At 41.4% G+C, this 13232-nt stretch overlaps 1 protein-coding gene across 1 annotated transcript; it reads right to left on the bottom strand.

Annotated features, from left to right (window-relative positions):
• Positions 1-5270: 5270 nt before the first annotated feature.
• On the bottom strand, positions 5271-11619 carry LOC138595009 (beta-1,3-galactosyltransferase 2-like). The gene is made up of 2 exons (XM_069666325.1): positions 11519-11619; positions 5271-6829 (listed from the first exon to the last, which is right to left on the bottom strand). The coding sequence occupies exons 1-2, from the start codon at positions 11548-11550 to the stop codon at positions 5734-5736; spliced, it is 1128 nt and encodes a 375-aa protein (XP_069522426.1). The 5' UTR covers positions 11551-11619; the 3' UTR covers positions 5271-5733.
• Positions 11620-13232: the final 1613 nt, after the last annotated feature.

Raw genomic sequence — 13232 nt, 5'->3', positions numbered from 1 at the left:
ATTTTAGCAGTATGAGATAATACAGGGATATGAGGTTGGTATAACATACAGTACAATATAAGGTGCAGTATAAAAGTGGCAATTAAATGCAGTGTGGTATATTACAGTATGTATATGTTTTATGATACAGAATATTAAGTCAATAGTCAAAATGTAATATAAAGGTAAAATTGCAATTATATAGTATAATAGTATGATATAATATACAGTATGTGGTGTCAATACTAATTTTAACATATTTATAACAATAATGTAATAACGAATATTACAGCAGCAAAGCCAGAATATCAGATGTAATCTGCTGGTGTGCGGTACTTTTGTAGAATATAATATGAACATATACATACAGAATACTATAATATAATATAGTATATAATATAGAGACACTATATAACAGCAGTAGTAATACTAATACAATATAAAGTGCAGTATAATATGGAAGTAAGTAGTAAGTACAGTATAGTAGATATAACAGTATATAGCAAGTATACGTATAAGTAGATCAGACCAACAAAGAGTTAATAAAGTGTAAGTCCTGAGTCTGACAAACACTGTGTGTGTGTGTGTGTGTGTGTGTGTGTGTGTGTGTGTGTGTGTGTGTGTGTGTGTGTGTGTGCGTGCGTGCGTGTGTGTGTGCGTGTGTGTGCGCGTGTGTGTGTGTGAGCGTGTGTCTCTTCAGCATGATGACAGTCTGCTGTAGCTTCCACTGCTGCAGTCTGACGGCAGTGGGCACAAAGTTCTGCACCTGGGTGGGATGATGCGCTGGCTGAATGAGCTGCCCATCTGCCTCAGCTCATCATGGAAAGGCTGAGAGGGGTCGTCCAAGTCATTTCGTCCTTCATCCTCCTCTCAGCCACTGTGTCCAGAGTGTCCCAGCCCAACCGCAAGGGGGCTTCCTCACCAGCTTCTTGGGTCTGCTAAAAGGGGTATAAAGGGATTTGTCTGCCTTTTGGTTTGAATTGTACAGTAAATAATGTGCAAATAATATCTAATTCACACCAATCCATACCATATTAAATTAATTTAAAGTCAGTTTTCAGACATACGTCAACTGTAACAGGCGTTTTACTGCAGTAGCCTTTTATCACCACTAGATGTCACACTGTGTTCAATGTAATGTTCTAGTCATGAACACAAGAAAACAGATATTTAATACAACTCATTCAGGTCAGTAAAACTTCATTAAAGCTCTTTTAACAATGTAATGACTATTTGGTCATAAACAAGAGGCTGATGTCTGTAACAGGTGTCCTGAAATACCCAAGCTGAGTTTAATAAAGGTTTACATTTTATGCCCCATCTGACAGGTATTAGCATATGCACATATGCTGCAGTATATTAAACATAACCAACATCTACACATGAGATAAAAGTGAAAAGTACATAAAAACCCCGTTCTTAATGCAATAGTACCAATAGTTTAGTTTTGACTCCCTCTCTTTACCCAACAGAGCTTATAAAGTATTTTGTATTTCGACATGTGAACTCTATCCAGCGTTGGACCTCACTTTGTAATGTTTTTGCATAGTTTTAAAAGGACTCTTGTAACTTAAACTGATAGCCGGCTCCGTCACTGGCGGCAAACTGGACTCATTTACTGAGGTGGCAGGGAGGAGGATGCTGACCAGTTATCCACCATAGATAACCCTGACCAGCCTCTCTACCACCTGCTAGACGGACAGCGGAGCACCTGTCACAAGGACAGATACAGGAAATCTTTCCTGCCCAAGGCAATAACTCTCAACTCAGCTTTATTTACATAGCACCTTTCATACATAAAGTATGCAGCTCAGTGCATGCTTCGCGGAAGAGCAAACAGACAGTAGATAAAAACGGACAGCAGTAGATGATGAAACAGGAAATAAAAAGAGAGGAACATAAAAAGGAGGTAGTTCTGAAATGTAACAACTCTGTACATCAGCTCACCTCTGTCGAGCAGGAAACGCACATCCTGATGTCTCTCTTGTTCAAACTGAACTTTGTTCTGCTCCTGCTGAAGTTTGCATATGATTCATCATGAACATTTAAACCACTTCATCACTGTGACGGCACATTTACAACCCTGAAGACTGTACGGCACTTTAACACCTATACCTCCCTGTAATGTACGTTTACATTCTAGATATATGTTAGTTTTATATTTTAGATTTACTTAAATATGTTTGTTTTTCAGATATATTTTTATATTTTATATTTAATATAGTTGAGGTTATTATTTATTATTGCTGTAATAATTCCTGGGTTTTACTGTATGTTCCGTTCAGTAATTTTACTTTACTGTATCTATTTTCTCCTGTGCTCTATTCGCTTTTATAACCTGCTGCTGTAATGCCACAATTTCCCACTTTGGGATCAATAAAGTACATAAGTCTGTCATCTAAAATAATGTTAATATAATTATTTTAAAAAACAAACTTGTTAAATAATGTCTGTAAATAAGTGTTGAGTAGGGCTGCACAATAAATTGTAATTTCATTGTTTTCACAATAATCACCAGCCAGGCGCCGGTTTAGCTCAGTGGTTAAACTGGCGACCATATACAGAGGCTATAGTCCTCGATTCGGCGGCCCCGGGTTCAACTTCCGCCCTCGGCCCTTTGCCACGTGTCATCCCCACTCTCTCTTCCCCCATTTCCGCCACTATCCACTGTCCTCTCTCCAAAAAATAAAGGCATAAAAAGCCAAAAAAACAACAACAAGCCATGCCAACTCACCAGGCATGTGAAGGTTTGACCTATTAGAAGCAGCCCTGGGTGTAACGGCCGTGCTTCCACGCCATTTTCGTTCGATCAGATGAAGCCCAAGCTGCTATCAGATTCATTTTTTATCAATTTAGTGGTGAAACAAAACAAAACAAAACAGCTTTTTTGATTTATTTATGATTCAGGCAAACACAGGGATTGTGTAAAACATGCAGAGGAGCAGATAGAGTTGCAGTTAATATGCACTCTTTTTTGTTTATTTATCAGTTACACTTCATATCGTTATTACGGAGCCCCAGCATGCCCATGGAATAAATAAAAAAATTCAACGCGCATACATTTTACTACTTTGTATGCACGACATAGTCTCGTGTGCCCGAAATAACATTTCATGCGCATAAGATGATAAATCATGTGCTTGTTTTATTATAATTTTTTTATTCCATGGCCACTGCGGGGCTCCGTACACTTCATATCGTTATCGCGCATTTCAGATTTTTCTCATAACATGCAGGCCTAGAGTTGAGTCAGATAATAAAGTAAATGACATCCTAGATTATTTTTTAATAACATTATTAGGAGCCGGCTGTGACAGTGGTGCAGTGGTTAGCGCTAGAAGGTCTCTGGTTCAAACCCCGGTTTGGACAAAGTTGGCCTTTCTGTGCGGAGTTTCTCTCCGGGGTCTCCGGCTTCCTCCCACAGTCCAAAGACATGCTTGTCAGGTTCATTGGTGACTCTAAATTTCCTGTAGGTGTGTGTGAGTGCGAAAGGTTGTCTGTCTCTATGTGTCAGCCCTGTGACTGACTGGCGACCGGTCCAGGGTGTACCCCGCCTTTCGCCCAAAATGACAGTTGGGATAGGCTCCAGCCCCAGCGGTATAGATAATGGTTGGATGGATTTTTAGGAGCTATTTTAATAAAAACTGATTGATTCTGTTTCAGTTTTTTTCTTTGTAAATGTGAGGGAAGTGTCAACGTGTTGTTCCATCTGATATTTCTTAGGCGTTTTATCAGAGACAGTCAGGAGGGATAAACAGTGATCCTCACATTCCTGACACGGTAATCTGCATGTCATGTACTATTAGATTAAGTGGTGTGTTACAAGCCTTCAGTTGTTTTAATGTAAGACAGCTCAGCATGTATAAGCTCCCCTGAATCACTCATGAAATGAACGTTTGGGAACTGTTCTTTAAAAATAAAAATGACACATGAACAGTAAGTTTCCACTCAAGATCCCGCAGTGACATTTTCAACACACTCCCTCTGACTGTAAAGCCATCACACCAGTGACGACTGAAGGTGACGACTAACAAACTTGTACCTCTGAGCCGTTCCTGAATGAGTGATGACAAAAAGCAGCTCTTCATAAGAATTTCGTGACAGCTCCTACGGCCCAAACCAGTTTAAGCTCACAGAGAAGTGTTTACGATGTGGGTGAAGTTCTGTTGATAAGAGACACAAACAGATGAGGGGGAGGACAGAGGCGGGGCGGTCGGCCTGACAGTAGAGGAAAAACTTTGAGCTGATCATTGTCATCTTGTCATTTTCCTCTCCTAGGCATGCAGAGTATCTCAAAGGACACAGTTGACGGCCCACTTACACTAAAAGCTGTCACTGCAAAGATCATAAATCTTCGTCTTCCAGGCTCGTCTGATATCTTATTTCAGACTGATCTAACTGCTCTCACCATCCTCATCCTCCCATCGCTTTAAACCTGTCCCACAGCTTTTGTCTTTCAAAACCAGACTGAACGTCAAGTTAGACCTTTACGACGATATGGAGGCTAAAGAGATATTTTTCTGTTAGGATCATAGACCATATAAAAGATGGATGACACAACACCCCAATTGGAAAGCCAAAACATCTCAAACGCCCCCTGCTGATGGCCTGCAGTATAGGTCATAAGTTAAATGTGCGTTTTGGGTACCTGAAGGGTGGCTCCACCAGCCGATCTCTTTTGGCTTCACTTTCGTACAATAAGAAGAAATGGAGACGCCATCTTTATATACAGTCATGTGACGGGATACAATCATGAGATTTGCTGTAGTTTTGAAGGAGCAGGCCATAAAACGCCAAGCTGTTCCAAGAGCTGTTCATGTTCTAAGCAGTGACTGTATGTATAGATGGACGACGCGTCTCCATCTGCTCTCATCGTACAACATTGAAGCTAAAATAGCACACATTTAAACGACAGAAAAAAATGGCAGAGAAAAACGGCTTCTTGTCTTCTATCCCAGCTGTCACTGGGCGAGAGGCGGGGTTACACCCTGGACTGATGGCAGGTGAATCACAGGGCTGACGAACAGAGACAGGCGACCTCATACTCACACAAATGACTCACACTTACAGGCAATTTTAGAGTCACCGATTAATCAACAAACATGTCTTGAGAAACAGGGTCAGACTTTTAAGATGTTTAAAACTAATGAAATTCAAAGACAAAGTCGTAAATTGAAAAAAGGAAAAATTAATAGGTTTTTGTGCCATGTTGAACAAATTCCTTTCAGAAGCGTCTTCAATAGTTTAATTTGTTTTTATTTATTTAAATTTGAAAAAGTACATTCATCAGCAAAATACATTAAAATAGACTTTTAAACCTTTCTGCCTGAGGTCAATGTTTCTTTTCTTCCATTACTCAAAAAGGTACCACGAGAAAGCTTTTCATATCACTTGCATCTTTCTTAACTTAGAGGCCTGCTCTAACAAACATTAGCGGTCAAGAGCTCCTCAGGGTACCTTCAATTCAAATCATTCACATTTTTAATTAACTTCCAGACAAGTAAACATTCACTTTATAATTATGTGTTGATTAAACCCTGAGGAGTTAGAAATACACACAAGTCAAAACATGGCTTCTTTTTACCTTTTCTACACAGTAGTTCTTCAAAATAAGATTAAAATTCCCCAAATGACAATGGCATGAGGATAAGACACCAAAACAGAAGATGTTTGTGAATAATTTAATCTCCCACTTCCCTGCCACCCAACCCCTTCAACCCAGGTGAGTTTTCACTGAATCTGCGGTCATCATTGTCATGTACAAGGTGCTCCTGGTTTCTTCAAGTCTGTCCAGTAGTCCACCAGCTGTTTCGAGGACCCGAGAATGTACGTGATGACCTTGGAGAAGGAACAGCGATCATACTTTTGGTTATAGGCCTGGAATTGGGAGGGATTTGGTGGTGATGAGGGGTTAAGACCAAGCTTTTTCATGCACATTCCAATATAAGCGTCCTCTATGTTGAAGGGTGTGATCGATTTTGACACCTCCACATATTTCTCAGGAAGATCGGTGGAGAAGATGTATCCCATGCCTAGTGTGTAGGTCGGGTAATTTGGTTCTGGGTACAGCTCCTCAGAGACGTACCACTTGGAGCCCTTCGACCGCACTACTGGCCTGTTCCACATGAGCATCCCTGTTAGGTAATTCGTCTTAGGGATGTCCGGCTTCTTTAGCATGATCACTAAATTGTCAATGTTCAGGAACATATCAGAGTCGACCTTCATGCTGTACGCTGCTGTCTTACAGTGTGTGGCCAGCCAGTCCATGATCACCATGGTTTTGATGGTCAGATTATTGTACGTGTCCATGAAGTTACTCTGGATCAGGTCATTGTGCTGCAGGTTCTCCTGTTTGAGCTTCTCCTGCTGCTGCTCAACATCGCCTCTTACAGAGGATCCCAGCATGAACAGGGTAAGCACCACCTTGTCCTGAATCAGTCTCTCTTTGCCCCAAGTCTGCCGGATAGCATCCCGAGCTGCCAGGTTATCTGGTTCTACTGGAACCATCAATACCAAGAAAGGGGACTGGTTCTTGCACACCTCTGGGTTATCTATAATGTACTGGTAGTTGCTTGGGTGCCCTTGGTGGTACCGAAGACCTGTTGGTGCTGCAGTGGACGGTAAGGGAGTGGTTGTGAGGATTGCTTTTGGTGCAGCTTTGAGATAAGGAGGAAACAGAGAAATCTGTCTGGTCCGATTGAAAACCAGCTGGTAGCTGTCCAACCATGACAGAGAGCTGTCAGACACAATGAAAAAGAAGACGAAGAGTGCCAAACAAAACAGGAGGAGGAACTGGAACCAGTAGCGAAACCCACGGTTCGTCTGATGACCAGGACTATAACTGAAGAATCTGAAAAGACAACAAAGGCAAAGTTAAACTTGTAACAATGCACTGGGGATAACAAGAGGAAGTATAATGTTCAATGGAGTCAATGAGTGAATTGTCAAATAACTACATTTTTGTAAACTGGCAGCATCTAAAGTATGCTCATCCTGCACTCATGTTCTCCTTGGATGGTCTCATTTAGTGAGTTTGGTAGTCGTATTTCCGACTTCGGCATGTTTGAGAGCTTTAAGTTGTAATATGGAAACAACATGGACTCTACAAAGAAGATGGGTTGTATTTTTTATTGTTCAGAACTAATCTGGGTCACTCTACATGGACAGCAACAAACGGTTACGACCGAATATCGTATTACAAATGAGCCTAAAAAATTATTTGAAAGTTGTGAATCAATAAAAAAGGTAACGCGTATTTTCCACCATGTTTCTGTGGAAATAAGTCGAGGTTAACTCGGCAAGTCAGTACCAATTTTTTCTTCAACTTTCTGACTTGAGGAAGCTTTGACATGAACTTTCCCAGTCAGAAGCTCATTTTCCCGATTGTGCTGTCACCACTTGAATTCAGTGCGCAGTGAGCAGCCATAACCCGTTCTTGTTTGCAATGCACAGACAACTATCACAGAATCACTTTGATTCTTAAGTAAAATCTATTTTTTTCAGGCAGTGGTGCGTGTTATGATATTCCTGCTCGCGCAGTGCACTAGATCTTAAAATTGTGCTTCAGGTTTGTGTGTTCAGATTTCTCAGTTATGACTCAGTTGCGTTTGATTTCTAACACAATTTGCAAACCTTTAGGAGCTGTGTGTCTGAAACGCTGCTGCTCCAACTGATGACCATGTTGGGGAGCTAAACAGCAGGTCAAAGCTACAAACGTCTGTTTCACAGCACCACCATCTTTTTCACCTCTCTCGTTCTTCTTTCCATTTCTAGTCCAAGTGGTGTTGACCAATCTACATCAGAAGGCTTTTGGTTACATGCATGGTTAAGGATTTCAGGATGTTTACTTTCATCTTTCACTATAGATCCAACACTTTAGCCGTTTATTATTATTATATAAAGTTAATTAAATTATTCTAATGTTTATTTAGCTGTAATGCACATGGAAATAAAATAACCACTGTCACTGCCTGGACATAATACAGCCACACAGTGCACACAAACCTTAATTAGAACAAGTCAATCATTTTAAACATGTTAAACAGGACATGGTATCATGGTATCGTCTATTCATTCTGTACATAAATGAGTAAGCAACTATTTTGATTGTAACAATTAGTTTTGTTGTTTTAAAAGCAAAAATGCAAATCAAATGGTGTTTACATGTTCTCAGTTAGACTTTATTGGTTCTAACATTATAGTTAATTGAATATTTGGGTTTAAGTAAGACATTTGAAGAGGTCATCCTGAACTCTGGGTTAAGATTAACATTTTTTGTAAGTTTTCCGACTGACAGGATAGTTAGCCTGTAAACAGGCTAAAGATAACGTGAGTAATTTCACACATTGAAATTTAAGAATACGATTATTTAACCTGTAGGCTATCACACGATTATTGGATGAGTTTTTCCTACTTACTGAGCTATTTTGTGATTTAATCAAACTGACAACAACCTAGGCAAAACAAAAGCAGAATGCAGCAGCATGATGAGCCCAGGTGCAGACTACTTGCTAGCAGGTTATACTGACAAACAAACCAAGCCTAGACACCTGCTTCCAACAAACACCTGCAGCAGAGTTTACACGGAGGAAACAACCTGCGGCCTTAAGTCTTACTGATGTGCAGTGATCCCCTTCACGTCGGCGGAGAATAACCCCAAGATTCTCCGTGACCCCAGCGGAGACGCGGACAGCATGGACAAAAGGACGCCGACCTCCGCCTTGAGCGCGCGCCTGAAGCGGAGAGCTGACACGAAGAAGTGCCGCCGGGTGAGTGCCATAACCCGGGCAGGGGGAGCAGCTGGGCCCGTGGGCTGGACAGCACGCGTCGCGGAGTCAACGTAAACCGCCATGAGTTAAGTTTGGGCTGTTTAGTTTGAAAGTTAGTTTAGTTCATATAAGTTTGAGCAGCATTGTTTGGGAGTGGGAGCTCAGCGGTGATTGTCGGAGGTAAACCGAGCAGGTGTTTGTTGTGTGATTTAATTGGGAAGCACCTGAGGAGGGGTGCGTTGGGTTTATGTTACAGCAGGGGGAGGAGGACGTGTGTGTGTTGGCGCGGGCGGTTGGCGGAAATTGCGTTAAAGGCCGCCACTGCAACTAATATGAAGTAGATGTGACGTTAATTTCTGTAGTGAATATGAGTGTTTATCAGTAACCCCCGGTTAAACTGGCTGACTTGGAGTAAAAACGTTTTACCCAGAAGTATTTTTTTCTGGGTCATTTTTGATCACCTTCATAAAGAAACTAAAGACAAGGTTAGGGCGTATCACCCTACCTGGTATTTATGCAGTATTTGTTTGGCCAAGCATTAAACAAATACTCCATGATAAATAAGCAAATGAACACATGGGGCCCCAGACAGCGATGCCACAAAATTTTACTGCATATCAGTGTATTTTGGTATTTTGATTAGCCTACTAGAGTGAATATGGGATTAAGCATCACTTCTATGAGGAGCTGCCGGTTTGTGCTGATTTTGACACCCCCTGTGGACAAAGCTGTGCCTCCTAACTCTTTGCTGATTTTGTCATGTCCATGCTTAAAGTAACAATCTCAAAGATTTTCATTTAAATGTATCATCGAATGAGGTAACACAATGGTGATTGAGCCTATGGCCACTGATGAAAGGCTTTGCATTTGCAGTATATTGAACTGTTATGGACTGGGTGTCTGTGGTGACATCCGCGGAAGAAATCACAAGCAGCGCCCAGTTAGTGACACGTTTTCCATCACCCAGCAGTGGTTGGTCTGTCAGGGAGGGTAGGTGGAGCTAAGCGGCTGCACTTCCGGTTTCTGTAAGCATTGTGAGGAAACGGTAATCTACTTTGGCTGAACCAGCAAAGAGAAGACCGATGTCCCCTCGGTGTGGTTCGTTTAGGTGGTGTGAACACTGGACTGAAACTCTAATGCGGACCAAACAACCGGACCGTCCGCTAGAAAAGACGGGGTCTCGGTCTGTTTTCTAAACAATTTCCGGTTTGATTCTGGTGAGAACGTAAACAGACTTAAAGTAGTTCCAGATACAGGAAACAAACTATAAAACTGTGCATTGCAGTATGTTTACGACATTTGCAGAGACGCGCAGCGAGATGAGTAGAGGACAGATGTGGGGGGGGGGAAATGAGGAAATAAAAATATGAGCTGACCAAAAAAGTTCAGAAATGCTTGTGGAAATACACGGAGGTGTTCAAACTGTTCAGTGAAAAATTAAGGTTAATGGAACTGATTAAACTGTGGAACAATGTCGGTTAAGAGTAAAAAAACTCAGACAACAAAACATTAAAGTCCGCGATCATGTTGAGTGTGATTGACCAGTGTGCTCTCTTTTCCCCGCGCATCAAAACATTTGGTCCGCTGGTAAAAGCTGCTGTGTGAACACAAACCAAACTCGAGGCAAAATGCAACTTTGTAACAATTTGGTCTTAAATTCGGACCAAACAAACAGACTTTAGGTGTGAAGTGGTGGTTTTCAACAAAAAATTCTCATCCTGCTTTCTTTAACAGTCATCTGTCTCACTCACTTAAAAATGTTAATTTAAAAGTTATCGTGCATGAATGAAACCTGATCCTATGTATATAGGACTCAAATATAATGAAGCGGTCATTATCCAAATTGTATGATGAGAACTCGGAGGCTCTATTGCACATACAGTGTACAGGTTGATTGTCATGGAGGCCAACAGGAACCAAAAAAGCAAATTCTATTCTTATGTCATAATGAGAACTGGATTAACTTGTTAAAGGTGTGGGCAGAAAAAAGTGTAAGACTTAATTTAACAACATCAAACACATCATTAACAGCTTCCTCTATCTATTTTCTATTTATGATGAGAATAATATAATGTGACTGTAAAATGCACCTTTATGTTTGACTTTATATAACATATTTTAACGGTAGTGAAAGAAAGTGGCCTTCCACCTGCGACTGTGGGGCAACCGTTGAGCGTTATGCCACAGAGGATTTATAATACAGACTAAAGCTTAACAATATAAATCATTATCATTCATTATTCAACAACTGCTGGAACACAAGAGCTTTTCAGGTGAAACTGGAGTTAACACAATTGACTGCCTGGGTGTGAACTTCATGGTCCTATCAATCAGGTTAACCACATGTTTATTGTAGGCTACCCGCTTCAGTTCTCTGCTCTGCAAAGGCGAGCAGGTGAACCGGTGTGCGCCTCTGTGATACGCACTTGGTAATTACAGTCTGTTCCCAAGGTTTTTAAATTTTTCCGATAACCGGAAATTAAAATGCCCGTTGCCATAGGTCTACTCAGACTTTGCGGTCAGCTGATAAGCAAATCCAAAAATGGTCTATTTTAATCAATCAGGATGAAGGTTATTTCTCTGCTAATGGGTAGGCTACTGTACTCATTGCCATGTGTCGTGTAGCGTTACTCTTTATAATCCGCTCAGTTCGATTGAGAGTGATCTGTGCGTTACGCTTATTTTAAGACAAAAGATGAAACACCCCGATTGTCTGCGCGAGAGTTAAGTTTTCTTTTAGTTTGAAAGGAATTAAATGATTAAGCTCTTACCTCCTGTTCCCATTCACGCCTGGAGCCCCCATGACAGCAGCGAGACTTCTTAACTTGACTTTCTTAACTCTTCACCGAAGTAACATCATTAACTTGGTTAACTGTCAAGCTTCAAATATTTTTCTCACCAGAAAGAACGAGAGAGCGTAAGAGGGAGAGGGAGGGAGGGAAGGGAGGGCTTTCCACCTTATGTCGTATCTTGAGTCCTTGTCGCGCGAGCAAGGCACACACACACACACACACACACACACACACACACACACACGCTCAAACTCACACTTACAGGGAGAATATGACAATGACAAAAGCTCAGAAAGAAGAAAAAAAAGAAAAACCTGGAGTGGATTTGTTACCCACAATTAAAACCAGCTCATCCTTCCACCACCACCGCTCAACTGTGGTCTGAGCATTTATTGCATGGGCTCTTGATGATTGGGCTGTGCGAGAGAGGAGGAAGGGGCTCTACCACTGTAATTATGCAGAAGGGAGAAGATACGTTCTTGTTTATGTTGAAACTGGAAAGACCACACTTAATGATTCAAGTTTACACGTGCGCATGTGCCCGAGGCTACCTGTGTGCAGGTTCAAATTACCTCAGAACGGGGAATGACGTCACACCCGAGTGGACCGCGTTCAGCACAGGGTTATGGCAATGCTGTTAGACTTTAAAAGCAGTGTATATGGTTTGACAGGGGTACATTTTGAGTTCTAGTATTGGGCTGGTTTTGATTTGCCATTGGGCTGGTTTTGTCACACAGACCTGGCAACCCTGTAGTACAACAAGTCGGAAAACCAAGATATGGACCCCTCCAGTAAAACAGTTGTTGTGCTTGCTCTCTCGGAATACAGACAACTACAAAACAAATATGCAAATATCCACAACATGTCCACAGCTAGAAATTGGACAGTACTGTATGTACTGGAGCGATTTAATGAGACACCAGACAGAAGTGATAATAAACAGTTAATACTACAGCTTTCATGTTGATGCACGGAGCAGCCATCTTTGATTATGAAGTCGGGCTTGGCTGAAATTTCTGTCTGGGAACTCGGAATTCCGACTTCCGAGTACAAATGGAACGCACCGTTACAACAGAGCTGCAATGAATAAGAACTGTAGATTGATTCTGTTTTTTTACCACCAAATTCAGTGAAATGATTCTATCCTCAAATGTTTAGCTGACAAGAGATAAATTGTTTAATTCACCAAGTTCACATGGCAGCCATTTTCCTCTGAAGTCGACAAAACTTTATTTCACAGCTTCCCAATTGACCATTCGCTAAGCCCCTCCCTTGAACAGCCACTGTCCAATCCTACGTTAGCAACCGTAACTAGGCGCAGGAGGCCTGTCCACCTTTCAGAATGAGGAGAAATGTCAAAACGGTGTGCAAATGGAATCTTCAAGTCCGACAGCAGATATCCTCAAAGTTTAGAGTGGGGTGTCATGGATTAAAAATTAAAAAAGCCATTTCCCTTCGTTTTGCTAGGGTAACGCAACATTGGATTTTCTCTTTTATGAGGTTTACTACTTAGTTTACTACCTAATCATGGTTGGTCACTAAATCACGTAGGACTTGGAATACACCCTTCCTTACCTTACCTGCTCCCTGTGTGTTGACAGTCAACTGATCTCCGCTTGCGATCCTGTCTGGCCTTCGCTACAACCACCGTTGATATCGGCACAACCTTTATTTTACCACCCCTTGGTTTGTG

This window comes from Semicossyphus pulcher, unplaced genomic scaffold (genome assembly GCF_022749685.1).
Source record: "Semicossyphus pulcher isolate SPU_LCO1_2020_fin unplaced genomic scaffold, fSemPul1.0.p SCAF_17, whole genome shotgun sequence".
NCBI lineage: Eukaryota > Metazoa > Chordata > Actinopteri > Labriformes > Labridae > Semicossyphus > Semicossyphus pulcher.
Note: the sequence above shows the minus strand (reverse complement) of the source record. Positions and strands in the feature narration are given on the sequence as shown.

Bases quoted from the DNA above. Each gene is read 5' to 3' on its own strand.
- LOC138595009 (XM_069666325.1), bottom strand. From the start codon at position 11,550: ATGGGGGCTCCAGGCGTGAATGGGAACAGGAG. The intron at 6,830-11,518 runs GTAAGAGCTTAA...TTGTCTTTTCAG, and splicing joins GGCGTGAATGGGAACAGGAG to ATTCTTCAGTTATAGTCCTG.